This window comes from Diabrotica virgifera, chromosome 9 (assembly GCF_917563875.1).
Source record: "Diabrotica virgifera virgifera chromosome 9, PGI_DIABVI_V3a".
NCBI lineage: Eukaryota > Metazoa > Arthropoda > Insecta > Coleoptera > Chrysomelidae > Diabrotica > Diabrotica virgifera.
Window position 1 is genome coordinate 154,129,916 of NC_065451.1, and position 16,260 is coordinate 154,146,175.

The window sequence follows — 16,260 nt, forward strand, 5'->3', positions numbered from 1 at the left end:
CTTTCACTGATATTGAAAAATTAGGTACAAAAAGATTGTTGTTTCCCTTTACTTCCAAGTTATTAATATTTGATTGTATCAAATAAACTGTTGAAAAAAATTGACGGAAACAGTTTGCAATCTGTTGTCCGTTTGTTATGTTAGTGTCTATATTCTGAAACATCACATCAGTAGTTAAGAGTTAAGTAGGCAATATTGTTGCACAAAAATAGTCAAAGAACTAAAAAACAGATAAACTTAAGCCTATTTATTTATTAATGCATTTATCCCCAAAAATATAGAAAAATTTAATTGAAATTTTTAAATTTAATGTAGATTAGGTTAAAATTCTTCTATGCTTATTTTTCAACTATGGAGGAGAAATATACAGTGATGAGTGCGCTAATAATAACCAACAAAATAGCACAAAAGATGGAAAACGTATTAAGTTGTGAGATAAAAAGGAATGAAACTAGTCGAGCTGGGAAATTTAGCGATATTAACCAATAAATTTACATTATATTGATTGTTTCCTACCTTTAGACGTATCGGACGAGTTTGGAAACTACTACTGTCAGAGTGACAGTTTTAGTTGACATACTCCTCTGATACGTGTAAAGGTGGGGAGCAATCAATATAATGTAAATTTATAGGTTAATATCGCTAAATGTCCCAGCTCTACTAGTTCCATTTCTTTTTATCTCACAACTTAATACGTTTTCCATCTTTTGCGCTGTTTTGTCGGTTATTAGCGCGCTCATCACTGTATTCTAATAAGGCGGATTATGCATTTTTAGATAGCTTCAAAAATGAAATTAAAGAGGAGTCCAATATAGAAAGTATATGTGATACATTTGATGATTCAGGCTTAAATGAATACTCGTTAAAAATTGAAGTAGAAGATGAAAAAAAACTTGCGTCATATGGAGAAGAACAAACACACGAAGAAGGTAAGTAGATAACAAAAATTCACATACAGTTCGTCTTAGACCCTTTTTTCTAAATTCTCTGGCGAGCGTGAATAAGCAGATATGCCACGATTAGTAAATTTTTCAGGAGAGCAGATAATAGGTTTTCGGACTTCTAGTAAATCCGGTGATAGATATATTCTTTTTTTTTTTATTTTCTGCTAGATAATAATAATTATTATACTGAGGTTTATTAAACATAATTTTGTTAAAATTTACAGCTGCATGATTTTGAGTGACTTATCTGATTAAGCACACTTTCGGTTTACATGTTTAACAACATAATTTCAGTTATCTGGTTGAGGTCTTGGGATAAAATATATTTTGTTACCAAAAACAATGTGCAAATTTATTAAAAAAAAAATTAGTTACAAAGAATCTATTTGTATTAATCCTGCTTATCTGGATCTACTTCAAGGAGGTCCGGATCAGTATCTGTAACATCGGATACTTTTAGGTTTTGGTAAAATGGATGAAATTCCTTGTCAACTAAATGAAGCAGTTCTAACAAATTTTTCTTTTTCTTTTCATTTATGGGTACAGGCCCTGAGTGAAGTTTTTCCACCTTCAGATTTGTTGACTTTCTTCCACGACGCTGAAAGTTTATTGTTGTGAAACTTTCCTCATACCTTAACGTTTCTTTGTATTGGATGAGTCCGTCGTGTTCTTGGTCATAGTGTAACCATTGAATATTTTTCCACAAAAACCGTTCTCCGCTTTCAGAAACTTTTTTTTTGTACTAGACGACCATTTAGGAAGGCGGCAAAATAAAAAAAAAATATCGGTCTCCATAATGTGGACAGTAAATATATGTGTTTTTCTATAACTTCTTATAAGCTGCACCCAATCATAAGGATGGTTAATTATCATAGTTGTTCGCTTCTTTTCCTTCTCGATAGTGGCATGATCCACATCGCACTCCATATGCGTATGTCCACTCACCAAGAACTTGTGGTCTATTGATTCGATGGTCGTTTTTTCTTTCAACACTTTTATTATTGCAGCAACATGGCTGTTTTTGTTTTGGCCCCCACAAGTGTCTGAATAGAAGCAAACTTTCTTAGTTTCCGATGGAAGACTTATAATGTGTTTGTATAAACATGACGCGATTTGGTTACCACCCCTTCTAGAAACAGATTCGTCCCAGACGTAGCATGTGGACTCGTTGGTCGCTAAGTTATGGACAGTTAAATTAAAGGTCCACAACTGTCCCTTATAAAATGCAATTGACGATTTTAAATATGGGGTTTGTAAGCACTGCTGCAAATCAAATGCAAACAGTGCTGTATTAGGGGACTCTTTAGCAATTTGTTTGTCTCTTGATTTAGCGCCGTAAGCTTCTTCTGCTACCGTATGATGATTGATTTGCTCCAACAGTAGGGTCTCTTTTTCTTCTTCGGGTGCATAAGCAAGTTTTATTTTTAGGAGGTCGCAATTATAACACGTATCTTTTCGGGGTTTCTTAAAGGCCAAGTTAAGTTTGTGAAACTGTTGGGAATAAATTGTTTTGGATACGCATTCATCTCTGTCCTCTTTATAAAGTTCAAACATTTTTGTCAGGGACAAATCTGACTGTAAATATTTCTTCGATGATGTTTGCCTGCAGTAATGGCTTTCGTATGCCGGGAAGCTGTTAATGTGTCGTAGAACATCGTTAAGCACTTTTTGAGACCATTTATTTTTGGGTTCGGATCGTCCTCGTTGATCGTTCTTGAATATTCCAGAGACTACATTTTGTCTATTTACTATTATTTGTTTCCCCAAAAGTACTAACAAAACATTTTTGCAGTTATACTTCTTTACGCGCGATATGAGGGTGAATTTTTATATGTTAAAACCTACGATCCCGGCGCATGCGCATTATAATTTTGTTCTGATTGGATGTTCAAATGACATGCCAAAAATTATCCAATATGGCAGCTGTAGCGCAGCTGTGGTTTGGACGGTTGACGGTTTGGTTATGTATGGTTGTGCGTTTTAAAATTTGTGGGAAGAGAAACAACAAAGGTTAGTTAATAGTTATACTGCCTTTTTAAATAGTTTTCATATTATATCTTTGAAGTTATACTTCAAAATGTTTTAATTTATGTATGTATCAGTCCAGAAAAGATGTGGAAAGAATATATTAGTGTTTTTAAATATATTTTTCTACAAAGGTGTTAAAAATGCAATTTTTAGGACTCCATAGGAGCGTTAAAAAAGCTACTTTAAGGCACTAGTGCTTTAAAAATTTTAAGGCACTGCAGTTAAAAGTGAATTGTCAAATTGTGAAACGTCAAAATATTTATATTTCATTTGTTAACATTAATATTAATAATACAACTTGCGCAATTTGAAAATGGTGGTTTAAAAGGTTTTTTTTATTGTAATTTTGTGTCTTTGGATTTGTCTTCCTTGGGCGTAAAATAATAAAACATCTATTTTTATATTTCACTTGTCACCGTGATGTATAATTATGTATATCTGAAAGGTAAGTTGCATGCGGCTTGATGGCCTTGTTGGTAGAGCATTGGACCAGAGATCAAAAAATCGCGAGATTGCGGGTTCAAATCTCGGACGATTCATATTTTTTTCTTTTTTTTTTAATATTTGGCATTTCATTTCGTTTTGGTTCATTTTTGGTAATTATTGTTAATTTTTTGTATTGTAACTGTTAAGTAGGTATATTTATTTCGTTGAAATTATATTATAATAGAAGTATAACTTCTTACGTGCGTACAAAGTACACACACACATTCTTTTTTTGCATATTGCTTCTCTTTTTCCACTAATGCTCAACTCATATCGGCAAGTATACTGCCTAAACTTTTCTAATGTACGTTTTTCTGTTGTTAATGTATAAAGTATTATCTACTATTACTGGTAATAATAAAAAGGCTTTTACATACACACGAACTCTAACCGCAAAATCTTACGTCTGAATGCTTAAACAAAAAATGTAAACTAACACTTTCTGCTATAACAATTACACTAGTCAACAAAAAAGAAAAAAAAGTTGCGACTGATGTAAAAATAGCTGTATCGGGAAGTTTAAAGCATCCTGATTACGAATTCAAACACCAAAATTTTCCATCACGTATATATTTTGAGTTATAGAAATATTAATATTTTTTATAAAAATACTTATATACTATATTATACAATTTTAGAACTAGAATAAAAACTATGGTAAGTTTTTGGAACACAAATTTTTTGCAAACGCTGATTTCCTTTTATATTCTGTATCAGTTTCTCTCATGAGGAACCAACAGTAATCTCCCAACATTGCTAAATCCCATCTTCCCTGGTAGCGTTGCTCCATTGTGAGATATCCTGGTGGAACCTTTCTCCTTGCTCGTCGCTGACCGCACCCAAATTTTCCGGGAAAAAATTTTAAATGGGAGTGCAAAAAGTGTATTTTTAGAGACATACGACAGCCCATTTTGCAGTAGTTTTTAAGTAGTTCTTCTACATTTTGGTAATCTTCTACTTTTTTGTTTCCCAAAAACTCGGAAACAATTCTTTTGAAAGATCTCCACGCAGCTAACTCAATATCACTTAATTTTTCATCAAACTGTTGATCTCTTAGTAGTTTTCTGATTTGTGGTCCAACAAATACCCCTTCTTTCAGCTTCGCGTCACTTAATGTAGGAAAAAATTTTTTAAGGTGTTTAAACGCATGTCCGTCTTTATCTAATGCTTTAACGAAATTTTTAATCAATCCCAGTTTAATATGTAACCGAGACAACAGAACGTTTTGGGGATCAACGAGAGGTATATTCTTAATGTTAGCTTGACCTGGAATATATTGATCTCTTGGAGACCATTCTGTAACTTGGTAATGGCTCTGTGTTGCTCTACTGTCCCAAAGACAAAGAAAACAGCAAAATTTTGTAAATCCTCCCTGAAGACCTAGTAATAATCCGATGACTTTTAGGTCACCACATATTTGCCACTTCTATGAGCATAGCTTATTGCATTTAGGATAAGCGACATACTCTCGTGTGTTTCTTTCATGTCAACTGCATGTGCAAGAGGAATAGATGGTCTTCTGTTGCCATTATGGAGCAGAACTGCTTTTAGACTTGATTTAGAAGAATCTATAAACAAACGTCATTCTTCTGGGTTATGTGCAAATCATAATTTTTCCATAACCCCATTTGGATTAACACAAACACACATTTTATCCTGCATAGTGAAAAACGAGGATAGCTCCTGGTTACGGTTCCTAAATGTTGTAACTTTGGTTCCACTGGCTAGTAAATTCCATTGTTTCAATCTAGAACCTAAGAGTTCAGCATGTTCTTTGGACAAGTGAAGATCTCGAACTAAATCATTTAATTCAGCTTGTTGGATGAAATGAGGTTCTTTTTCGTCGCTTTCGGGTAAATAGGAATCGCCCCTTTCTGATGCATCATCGGGTTCACTTCTATCGTCATAGATTTCTAAATCTTTCTCCAAATTTGCCGGGGGTTCTGGAACTGGTAAATTTTCGCTATGCACAACCGGTTTTATTGCTGACGGAATATCTGGATATTCAATTTTATGTTTGCTCTTCCTTGAAAATCCAGACACTTTTGTCATGCAGAAGTAAGAGTCGTTGAAATGACTTGTTGGTTCCCGCCAAATCATCGGAACTGCAAACGGCATAGAAAAGCGTTTGCCATTTAACCAATTACTTAGATTTGCAGCACAGGTTTGGCAACATATGTGAGTCCCGATCTTGATCGCCAATAACACATCCAAAATACTTATGGTAAGCTACTTTTGTCTTCTTATTAATTATCCTTTTCTGCGATTTAGGAGTAAACTGACCACATTATGTAACAAAAACTATCCGCGGGTTAACACAACCACGTTTCTGGACTTTGGACATTTTTCCCTTTGGATACTTTCACTTTTCGATATAACACCACTATGCGCACTAAACCAATACTGAGGGGGTGATTTACCAACGAGCTGCTTTTATAGCCGTTCCATATCCATACTTTTAGCATTTTCTGGAAAACCCAAAGGTCAACAAACCACGGCGAAATTCTCGTACATGAGGGCTCATAGAAAAATAGATGCGGTTCAGAGGAATAAAGACATTTGGAAATAGGTTTAAATGGGTAGGTTTGCCGATTAAGGATTGCCTTTGGTTTATTTTTTACTTAATGTGTTATTCGTAGACATTACATATCCTAGTGTTGCCAAATTATGCACAGTTTTTAGAAAAAGCGTGAATTTGATAATGACTGTTTAAAAAAAAATTATCAAAATACTGATATTTTTTTAATCATAACTCAAAAATTTTACGTGTTAGGAAGTTTTTACCATCATATTGCTGTTCAGAGAGCAAAAATTAACCGAAAACAGCATGTGGCATTCCAGTCGCATTTTGAGTGTAAACTAGTGTTATTATTATTGCCAGGTGGACAGTAGGATATGTTGACATATTATTCGGCACGATTTGAAATAAAATCTGTGAATAATCAGATAAGTTATCTGCTTATTCCCGAAGTCCTTCAAGCAACATTAGAAAAATAATTAGACTTATTTTAGAAGACTGCCAAAAATGTGACATGTTTGTTTATTCACATGGGAATAAAATACGAAAATATTATGGATATGAACTTATTTGCTTATTAACGCCTAGAAGAAACCAAATAGAAATATTAAATCGACTTATCTCATTTTCATAAAATTCGAGACTTATCTGCTTATTCACGCTCGCCAGAGAATTATTATCATTTATAGAAAATTATTATCAGTAGTAATTGCACGAGAGCTCTAAAATTATCGATTTGTTTCCCGAGTGCTGATAGAGAATGCTCGATATTATTTTAGTTTTTATTATACCAAACACTTTTGTTCTGTAGCGCAGCCCTGCTTTTAGCTGTTTTGATATAATATTTTCGTTGAACTGGCAACGTTGCCCTAAAAACTAGAATGTCACATGTGGCAAGATCAACTTACACAACTTGAAAAACACGAAATTCCGTTTTATAAGAATTGTACCAGTTTTAATTGTACCAGTTTTTTATGACGTGAAGTGTACATGGGTCCTTTAGATTTCTCTTGTTTCAGTGTCACATATCGACTCGTGCAAAGCATTTGTCCATCTAAGGTGTGTATAAGGTGTCGTTTGTCGAGTTAAGACAGTATACGTGATTACTTTATTCAAAACTATCTGCGTATGTGCTCAAGAAAAGTGACACATTTATCACTTATTTATCTTTCTTTTTGCAGTATTTTGTGTTCAATATTGTTACTTGTATTTAAAGTAACTTCATTAACCCATTAGCGCCCAGCGTTACCATATGGTAACGTAAAACACATGATTTTTAAAAATTCTGCGGTATATGCCCATGGAATTAGTCAGCCACATATTTTGAGAACTATCGTTTCTAGGAATACTTCAGGCACCTATAAAACGTAACGGATTCGTTTTTTAGCCTTTTCTCAACCGTCGAGAGATAATCATATGACAGTGTGGTTTAAATTTATAGAAAAAGATGGACGTCCGTTTTGCGTAAGCAATTTTTGAGTCTTCTAGTAACTATATTTGCATATTTTAAAAAAACTAAGTTTATTATACCCCAACTTATTATAAATTGTTGTATTTTATCAACAATTAAATGTAGCGAATTCGGTAGGAATAGTCAAAATACGCCGTTACCATATGGTTGCGGTAGGCGCTTACGGAGTCATAATCTTATTTTTTTTCAGTCGTGGATTTTTGTTAGCAGAATCGATAGTGTTACTGGTGCGATGGAAAGATAACTCTGTTGTTACAATAGCATCTACGAGTTGTGATGGTTCAGCATTGGGCACGGTAAAAAGATTTTCTCATGAAGAAAAAGGCCACATTCAAGTAAGTCGGCCTCACTATATTGCTGAATACAACAAAATATGGTGGGTACCGACTGGATGGGTCAAGGTGTTTCAACCTACCGAGTAGCAATTTGCAGTAAAAAATGGTACTGGCAAATTGTAACATGGTTGTTGGATGTTGCAGTCCATAATTCATGGCATTTATATAAAAAAAAATATATCCTTGCTATCGTTTAGGAGATAATCGGCCCAAGTTCTTCTCGCAAGATATGGAAGTCGTCCCTTATATACAGGAAGACCTAGTCTACATAGACAGAACTTGCCAGATCTTCGTTTTGATCGCTTCGACCATTTGTTACATCCAGCAGTAGAAGGCGATGTGCTGGAGACAGATGTACAACATCTGGACGAACAATGTGTAAAAAATGCAACTTGGTTTGTGTGTTAATTGTTTTATAGGATACCACACCAGACGATGAAAATATTCTCAAATAAATATTTAAAAAAAATTGAAAATTTTTGGTTTCAACGATCCTAAAAATTCCTTAAGCGCCCAGCGTTACCATATGGTAACACCATATAATTTTTTTAAAAAAAGACAGGAAACGGAAAAACTTGTTTTTTTTTATTAAATTATTAACATTTTCATCGAATTGACCCTAAAAGTAAAGTTGACCCTAAAAAATTGACCCAGATAATAATAATGATATTATATTCTGTACTGCAAGAGCCACTTTTGATGAATAATATTTCGTAAATTTTTCGTTATTTTATCTGTATAGTGTCATAACCAAAAAAATATATTTTTTTAAGTATTTTTAACAGAATTATTACACTATCTTGGTATCTTTAAATTTTAAACATAGTTTTAACTATTTATAATGGGAAATAAGCCACAATATTATTAAAAAAAAATATTCAATAGTATTTTGTATTTTGACAACGGCACCCGATTTGGGCGTCGAAACGTTAATAAAAATCATTTTTTAATAATATTGTGGCTTATTTCCCATTATAAATAGTTAAAATTGTAAAAATGCCACAAGAAAATAGCTTCAGAACAACATTAAACATAGTTTTCTCGATATTATGCTTTTTTGACTTATGACACTGTTTGAGCGGAGGTGCGATACCTATGGAAAAAACATACTCAAAAAAAAAATTAAAAACTGTTTTCTTGCACCAACAGTTTAATAAAACTACAAATTCCTATCTCAAAGAGTGTTACATCTATGCTCAAGTATTTATCGTTAGATGATACTAGTGCCATTATATGGTTAACCAAAATCAAAGATGTCCCGAATATACAGGGTGTAACAAAAATACAGGTCATAAATTAAATCACATATTCTAGGAATAAAAAGAGTTCGATTGAACCTAACTTACCTTAGTACAAATATGCACACAAAAAAGTTATAGCCCTTTAAAATTACAAAACGAAAATCGAATCTTTCTGATATATCGAAAACTATTAGAGATTTTTTAATGAAAATGAACATGTGGCATTCTTATGCCAGGAACATCTTAAAAATAAATTATAGTGAAATTTGTATACCCCATAAAAAATTAATGGGGTTTTGTTCCCTTAAACTCCCCAAACTTTTATGTACGTTACAGTCAAATTATTATTGTGATACCATTAGTGTTTTTAAAACTTTTTTGCCTCAGTATTTTTTCGATAAATCAGTTTTAATCGAGATGTGCCTTCTTTTTTAATATGTTTACATAACAATTTTATTGGGGTTTTGTGCCTTTAAACCCCCCAAAGGTTTGTGTACGTTCCGATGAAACTATTATTGCGGTACCATTAGTTAATCACAGTATTTTTAAAACTTTGTTGTCTATTAGTATTTTTCCGATAAGCCACCTTTTATCGAAATGTGGATTTATTTTTAATATGGTTCAAAATATACCTCAAATTGTAATAATTTATAAATAAACGCATATTTAACCAGGTCTCATAATCGTACTTAACAGTATGCAAATATGTGGTGGATTGACAAATATTCAAAATATCTCGATAAAAACTAGCTTTTCGAAAAAGTACCAAGAGGCAAAAAAGTTTTAAAAGTATTGTGTTTGACCAATGGTGTCACAATGATAATTTAATTGAAACGTACACAAAAGTTTGGAGGGGTTTAAGGGAACAAAATCCCCATAAAATTTTATGAGGTGCACAAATTTCACTATAACTTTTTTTTCGAGATATTCCTGTCATAAGAATGCCACGTGCCCGTTTTCACGAAGAAACCTTAAATAGTTTTCGATATATTGGAAAAAATCGATTTTTATTTTGTAACTTCAAAGGGCTGTAACTTTTTTTGTGTGCACATTTGTACTAAGGTAAGTTAGGTTCAATCGAACTATTTTTGCTCCCAGAATATGTGGTTTAATTTATGACCTGCTGTATTTTTGTTACACCCTGTATACAGTGTCACATATCGACTTGTGCATCCATCTAATATCTGTATAAAGCGTCGTTTCTTGAAATACATATTATGTGATTACTTTATTCAAAACATTTTGCGAATATGCTTAAGGAAAGTAACATTTATTTTTCTTTTTGCAGTATTTTTCGATGAAAATTTTCTTTTATTTAATGTAGTTACTTACATTTAAAGTTAAATCATTAATAATAATTATAACTCTGTTAACCAGTCAATAATAATGATATTATATTCTGTACGGCAAGAGCCACTCTTAATAAGTATTATTTCGTAATTTTTTCGTTATTCTAACGGTATAGCAGAGGTTCCCAACCAGTGTGCCGCGGCACACTGGTGTACCCCGAAGTCCCTGTAGGTGTGCCGTGAAATTTGATTATACTCACTATCATTATAGAGATTATTTACCCAAGTGTGCCGTGGCTGAACCAGTTTTTTAGTTAGTGTGCCTCAACCTAAACAAGGTTGGAAACCGCTGCTGTATAGTGTCACAACTCAACAAAAAAATATTTTTTTTAAATATTTTTAGCAGAATTAATACGCTCTTTTGTAGAGCTTCAAAAATCTTTGTAATTCTCTAAAATAGTTATTGTTCTAATTTTAATAGTTTTTAAATTACCCGGAAAAGTTCTAGCACAAATTCCAAACGCCGTTTTCTAGATACTTTGCTTTTTGACTTATGACACTTTTTGAGCGGAGGTGCGATACGTCAACTGATGGTGGTGGCTCCTGAAGCAAATTAAATCTTAACTTTCTCTGGTTACATAACAATTTATTAGATTATTTCATTCGTAGGGGATTCTGACCAATAGAAAGCTACAGAAATAAAAATTACAGCGATAATTTTTGCTAATATCTCGTCGTCAAGCATTACGTCAGATGCCCTTCGCTACTTTATTGTATTTTGCCAGGTTTGTCTTTTTTGAACAGATATTTGCACTTTCTCACCAGTTTTGATTTGGTGAGATGGTTCTTTACAGCCAGAATAGCCGATTGGCTGTCTGTGTAAATGTTGATTCTCTTAGCTTTAGGGTCTTCATAAATGATTTCATCAATGCAGGTCACCAAAGCAAAAACTCCAGCCTGGAACACCGTTGTATGTTGACCTAGACCTAGGTTGTAAGATTTATTATAGTTGCATGTTTGCCCAAAGACTCCTGATCCAGTACCATAGACAGTTTTAGATCCATCAGTGAACATATTAAGTCCTCACTAATATTTGGGACTTTTTGTTCTCTAGATGGTATAATAATTGTGTTAATCTTCTCAGTGAAGATTAGTTCTGGTATCATCATATCTGAGTTCATCATAAAGATGGATTCCTCACGTATAGTCCCAGTAGTGTTTGTGTGGCTATTCAATACATAATTCGGCCTCCAAGTATTGTTTGCTTTGAGTCTCAGGATGGTCATAAAGGCTACCGCCGAGATATATAATTCCAGCAGAGGGAGACCTGTGATAGCCTCTAATGAAGCTGTTCCTGTATTATTCAAGGCTCCTGTTATATTTAGAAGCGCTTGTCTTTGTAGGGTGGTGAGAGTGGTCACACAAGATTGCAAAGCCGTATGTCTCCAGCAGAGTACTGAACCATAAGTGACTGCCGGTCGTATCACTGATGTGTATAACCAACAGATTACCTTTGGTTTCAATCCACAGGTTTTACCTACAACTCGTCTGCACTTCCAGAAGAGTCGCTGAGCCCTATTGGTTATATTGGTAATATGAGTATTCCAATTGAGTTTCTTGTGCGAGTCTATCATCTACATTGCTAAATTAAATACTTTTGTGTCCACGATTCTTTACCCGTGCGCCATTAATACCTGGTGAGATAAAACACATACTTTTTATCTAGTATCATTCTTAGACCGGGAGATATTATACAGAAGTTCAGCCACGATTTTCTAAGTCCTGCCCTTTGCAATAGTGGAAGGGTAGACGAGGTACTTACAATTTGTGGAAATATCCACAAAATATCCACAAATTTCCTGGGACATTTTCCTGTAAAAATTAGATTTTCCCAAAAAATAAAAATAGGAAAAAATAAAAATTTTGCGATGAATTTCTGAGTCCTGCCATATCCGTAGGATGACAGGATACTATGGATTTTATAATGAAGTATTTTTAATGGGAAATAAGCCACAATTTTACCAAAAAAAAATGAATTTATTAACGTTTCGATGCCCAAGTCGGGTGTCGTTGTCAAAATACATTATAATTTTTTTTATAAATATAAAATAAAAAAAATTAATAAATTAAAAAAAAATATTTATAATAAAATTTTTTTAAATTAATAATTTTAATTTTTTGTTATTAAAAATTTGAAACGTTAATAAATTCATTTTTTTTGGTAAAATTGTGGCTTATTTTCCATAAAAAATACTTCATTATAAAAATGCCACAAGGAAATAGCTTCAGAACAACATTATGGATTTTATGAAGAACATTTTTTGGACAGGAGGGTTGCAAACGGGCTAACGGAGTATATATGTATACAAACATGTAAGGAAAATAATGAAATTTTCATGATTTTCTGGGTACTGTCAACTAAATAAATTAAACATATTTATTTCAAAATGATAAAAAAAAAATGTTGGCATGACGTCTCCTACTGTTTAAGTATACTTGTCCCTTGGAAAATTATGCGCAAAATTTTTACCCTGATTCCGTGATTTTCTGAGTCCATTAAAAAGAATACTCAAATACAATCAATACTTTTTCGGTACTCGGCAGGAAGGTTAAACGGTTCTTGTAAGACGGCAGGAGTCCTAAATTTGTAAGAAAATTCGTGAAAAATTCCACGATGTTCTAAGTCATGCCATTTTGCATATGTTTCAAGAATCTTAATATAAGTCTATTTACAAAGAGGCAGGATGGTTTTATAGTTATTTCGTATACAGGGTGGGGCATTAGTGTGACAAAGTCCAATTACTCGTTTGTCGTAAGAGATACGAAAAAAAGTTATTTAGGTAAAACGTGGGGCAAAGAGAGGATCATAATTTAAAAATATTTTCTAATATACAGGGCTACCCGTATTGACAGAGTGACACAAACTTATGTTTTTTTAATGGAACACCCTGTATATAATTTTAAGATTCCTAATATAATTTGAAGACAATTTAACACAATTCACATAGTCCAAAAATGTTTCCTAAGGGAGCTAGAGCTCTTTGAAGATGGCGCCTTGTAATTAGATTTTTTTTATCTCCAGAACGCTTTCATTTCGATAGACAAAAACTGGTCCGTCTCTTTATCTTCCAGATATAAATCGATTCCATCAATTGCGAATCTCTAGTACCGGTCATAGGAGTCCGTTTTGGGTAGAGCAACGGTTATTTTATCGTATAACTTTTTTGTCTTTAACTTTTAAGCATTTTTGACACTATATTATTAAATTGTGAGGTATTAAACGGTACTCTTGTTGTAAGTCGGTAGAATGCACCGTTTTCTAGAAAAATCAATTTCAAAATTTTTCGTATTTTGAATTTAACAAAAATTTGAAAAAAAAAAAATAAACGGTGTATTTACCGACTTAAAGCAAGAGTAACTTTTAGTACTAGAATACCTCATAATTTAATACTCTACTGTCAAAAATGCTTAAAAATTAAAGGAAGCTATGAGATTTCGTTGATTTACCCAAGACGGACGGCTATGACCGATACTAGAAATTCACAATTGATAAAATATTCATCGCTGGAAGAGAAATAAACGTACCAGTTTTCGTTTTTCTAAATAGTTTTTTATTTTTTTTTTTTCAAATTCAAAAACCGAAAAATTTTTCAAATCTATTTTTTTAGAACACGGCCTATCCTACCGACTTAAAGCAAGAGTACCTTTTAGTACAAGAATACCCCATAGTTTAATAATCCAGTGTCAAAAATGCTTAAAAGTTAGACACAGAAAAGTTATGGGATAAAATATCCGTTTCCCTACCCTAAACGGACGCTTACGACTGGTACTAAAAATTGACAAATGATGGAATCGATTTATCTCTGGAAAATAAATAGGTGTACCAGTTTTCGTTTTTCTAAATAGAAGTGTTCTGGAGCTATTAAAAAAACTAATTAGAATACGCCATCTTTAAAGAGCTCTAGCTTCCTTAGGAAGCATTTTCGGACGAGGTGAATTTGAATTAAATTTTCTTAAAATTATCTGAGGAATCTCCGGGCTTCGATTGTTAGAAGAGTTTCTGGACACCCTGTATAATAGGTACAATCCCTACTATAACCAATTAATTGTAAAATTATTGATTTTCTTCGTATTACTTTTATTACGTTTACTTATATACAAATATGATCTAATCGCTTAAAATAAATATGTTACGGTTTGGTATTAGATTTGAAAGGTGTGTAAAAATCCGAGACATTACTCAGGAAAATAATATTTAATACCGTACGATTCTTTTAAAGATATAAAAATTAATTTTTATGTATTAAATATCTTTGCGGTTATCCTGCCACTTTGTAAACGGTTTTAGATTAGTGTTTTTTAAGTATACCTGACATGGCATGACTCAGAAAATTGTGGTGATATGAATGTTTGTATAACAACTTGCAATAATTTTACTGACTTAAAATTTTATTTTTATATACGAAATAACTACACAACCATCCTGCCTCTTTGTAAATAGCTTTATATTAACATTCTTGAGATATGTCCAAAATGACATGACTCTGAAAATCGTAAAACTTTCCACGAATTTCCTTACACATTTTTTAACTATGTTTAGTAACTAGGTGTAACTAAACTTCCTACCATTTTGAATAATGTCTACTTAAATTATTTATTTTATAATACAATTTACTTTATGACTCAGAAAATCACGGAGGCAGGGTGAAAATTTTGCACAGAATTTTCCAAGAGACAAGTGCAGTTAAACATCAGTAGACGTCATGCCAACATTTTTTTCGATAATTTTCAAATAATTATGTTGTTTAATTTATTAAGTTGGCAGGAATCAGAAAATTATGAAAATTTCATTATTTTCATTACTTGTTCGTATATCCATATACTCCCTTAGTCCTTTTGCAACCTTCCTGCCCAAACAATTTTCTTCATAAAATTGATAGTATCCTGTCATTCTATGGATATAGCAGGACTCAGAAATTCATCGCAACTCCCATATTTTTTCCTCATGGAAAATCTAATTTTCACAGGAAAATGTCGCAGAAACCTGTGGATTTTTCCATAAATTGTAAGTACCTTTTCTAACCTTCCAGTATTGCAAAGGGCAGGACTTAAAAAGTCGTGGATGAAGTTCTGTTAATATCTCCTGGTTTATCTCTTCCACCCATGAAACTTGATAAACCAGCTCCGCCTGTTATTAAGTAAACACACATGTTATTTTCATAAACGCTGTAGACTCAGTACATTGAAAAGAGATAGGTATGGATGGGGATGTTTTTAGATTTTGAGTACAATTTGTGACGTTTATGGTTTGTTTACTTTTGTGGCTGTCAGTCTGTCGAATTTTGTCGAATTTTTGCATTTTGAAGTTTTTTATAGTACACAAACAGTTTCTTTTTTCACAAATAATTTTATATTGGAGTTTGAAATTTTATGGTAAGTGCATTTACAACATTTGTTACATTTATTTTACAACATACAAAGCTAACCTCATTTACATAGTTGAGGAAGTGTTTCAGCTTCCGCTAAAGTGAATAAAATGACAAAAAGAAAATATGTTATTTAATTTTTTTATAAAGGGCCTAGCCGGGTAAGATAATGAAAAGTGCCCCCAACTCGATTCGAATTCCATATAGGTCACCGTTTAGCATATATAGTGAAACTAACTTTCTGAAATTTTTAGCCCCCTAGGTGGTCATATGACCCACCTAGAGCCTAATTAGGCTTTTCATGTTTTTATTTTTTATCTCAGCCGCATCGAGAACTAGCGAAAAACTTTAAATAAAAAATTTGTAAGATTTAAAAAGTTCTGTGCGAAAATTTTTTTTTTAATTTTTGGCGGGAAATTTAAATTTTAGAACGATTTTAAAATTTTATATGAGTATAAAAAAATAACTAAGACATTCGTTTTCACGAAAAAAATATATAACGTGTATTTTTGCATAATATTT

General features: G+C 32.7%; 1 protein-coding gene across 1 annotated transcript in view; it reads left to right on the forward strand.

Annotated features, from left to right (window-relative positions):
- LOC126892253 (zinc finger protein 271-like) overlaps nucleotides 1-16,260 on the forward strand; it is a 129,591-nt gene that overhangs the window by 12,336 nt on the left and 100,995 nt on the right. The window contains exon 2 of the mRNA XM_050661747.1: nucleotides 777-929. Within this exon, the coding sequence (XP_050517704.1) occupies nucleotides 777-929 (153 nt within the window). The remainder of the gene's footprint in view (nucleotides 1-776; nucleotides 930-16,260) is intronic.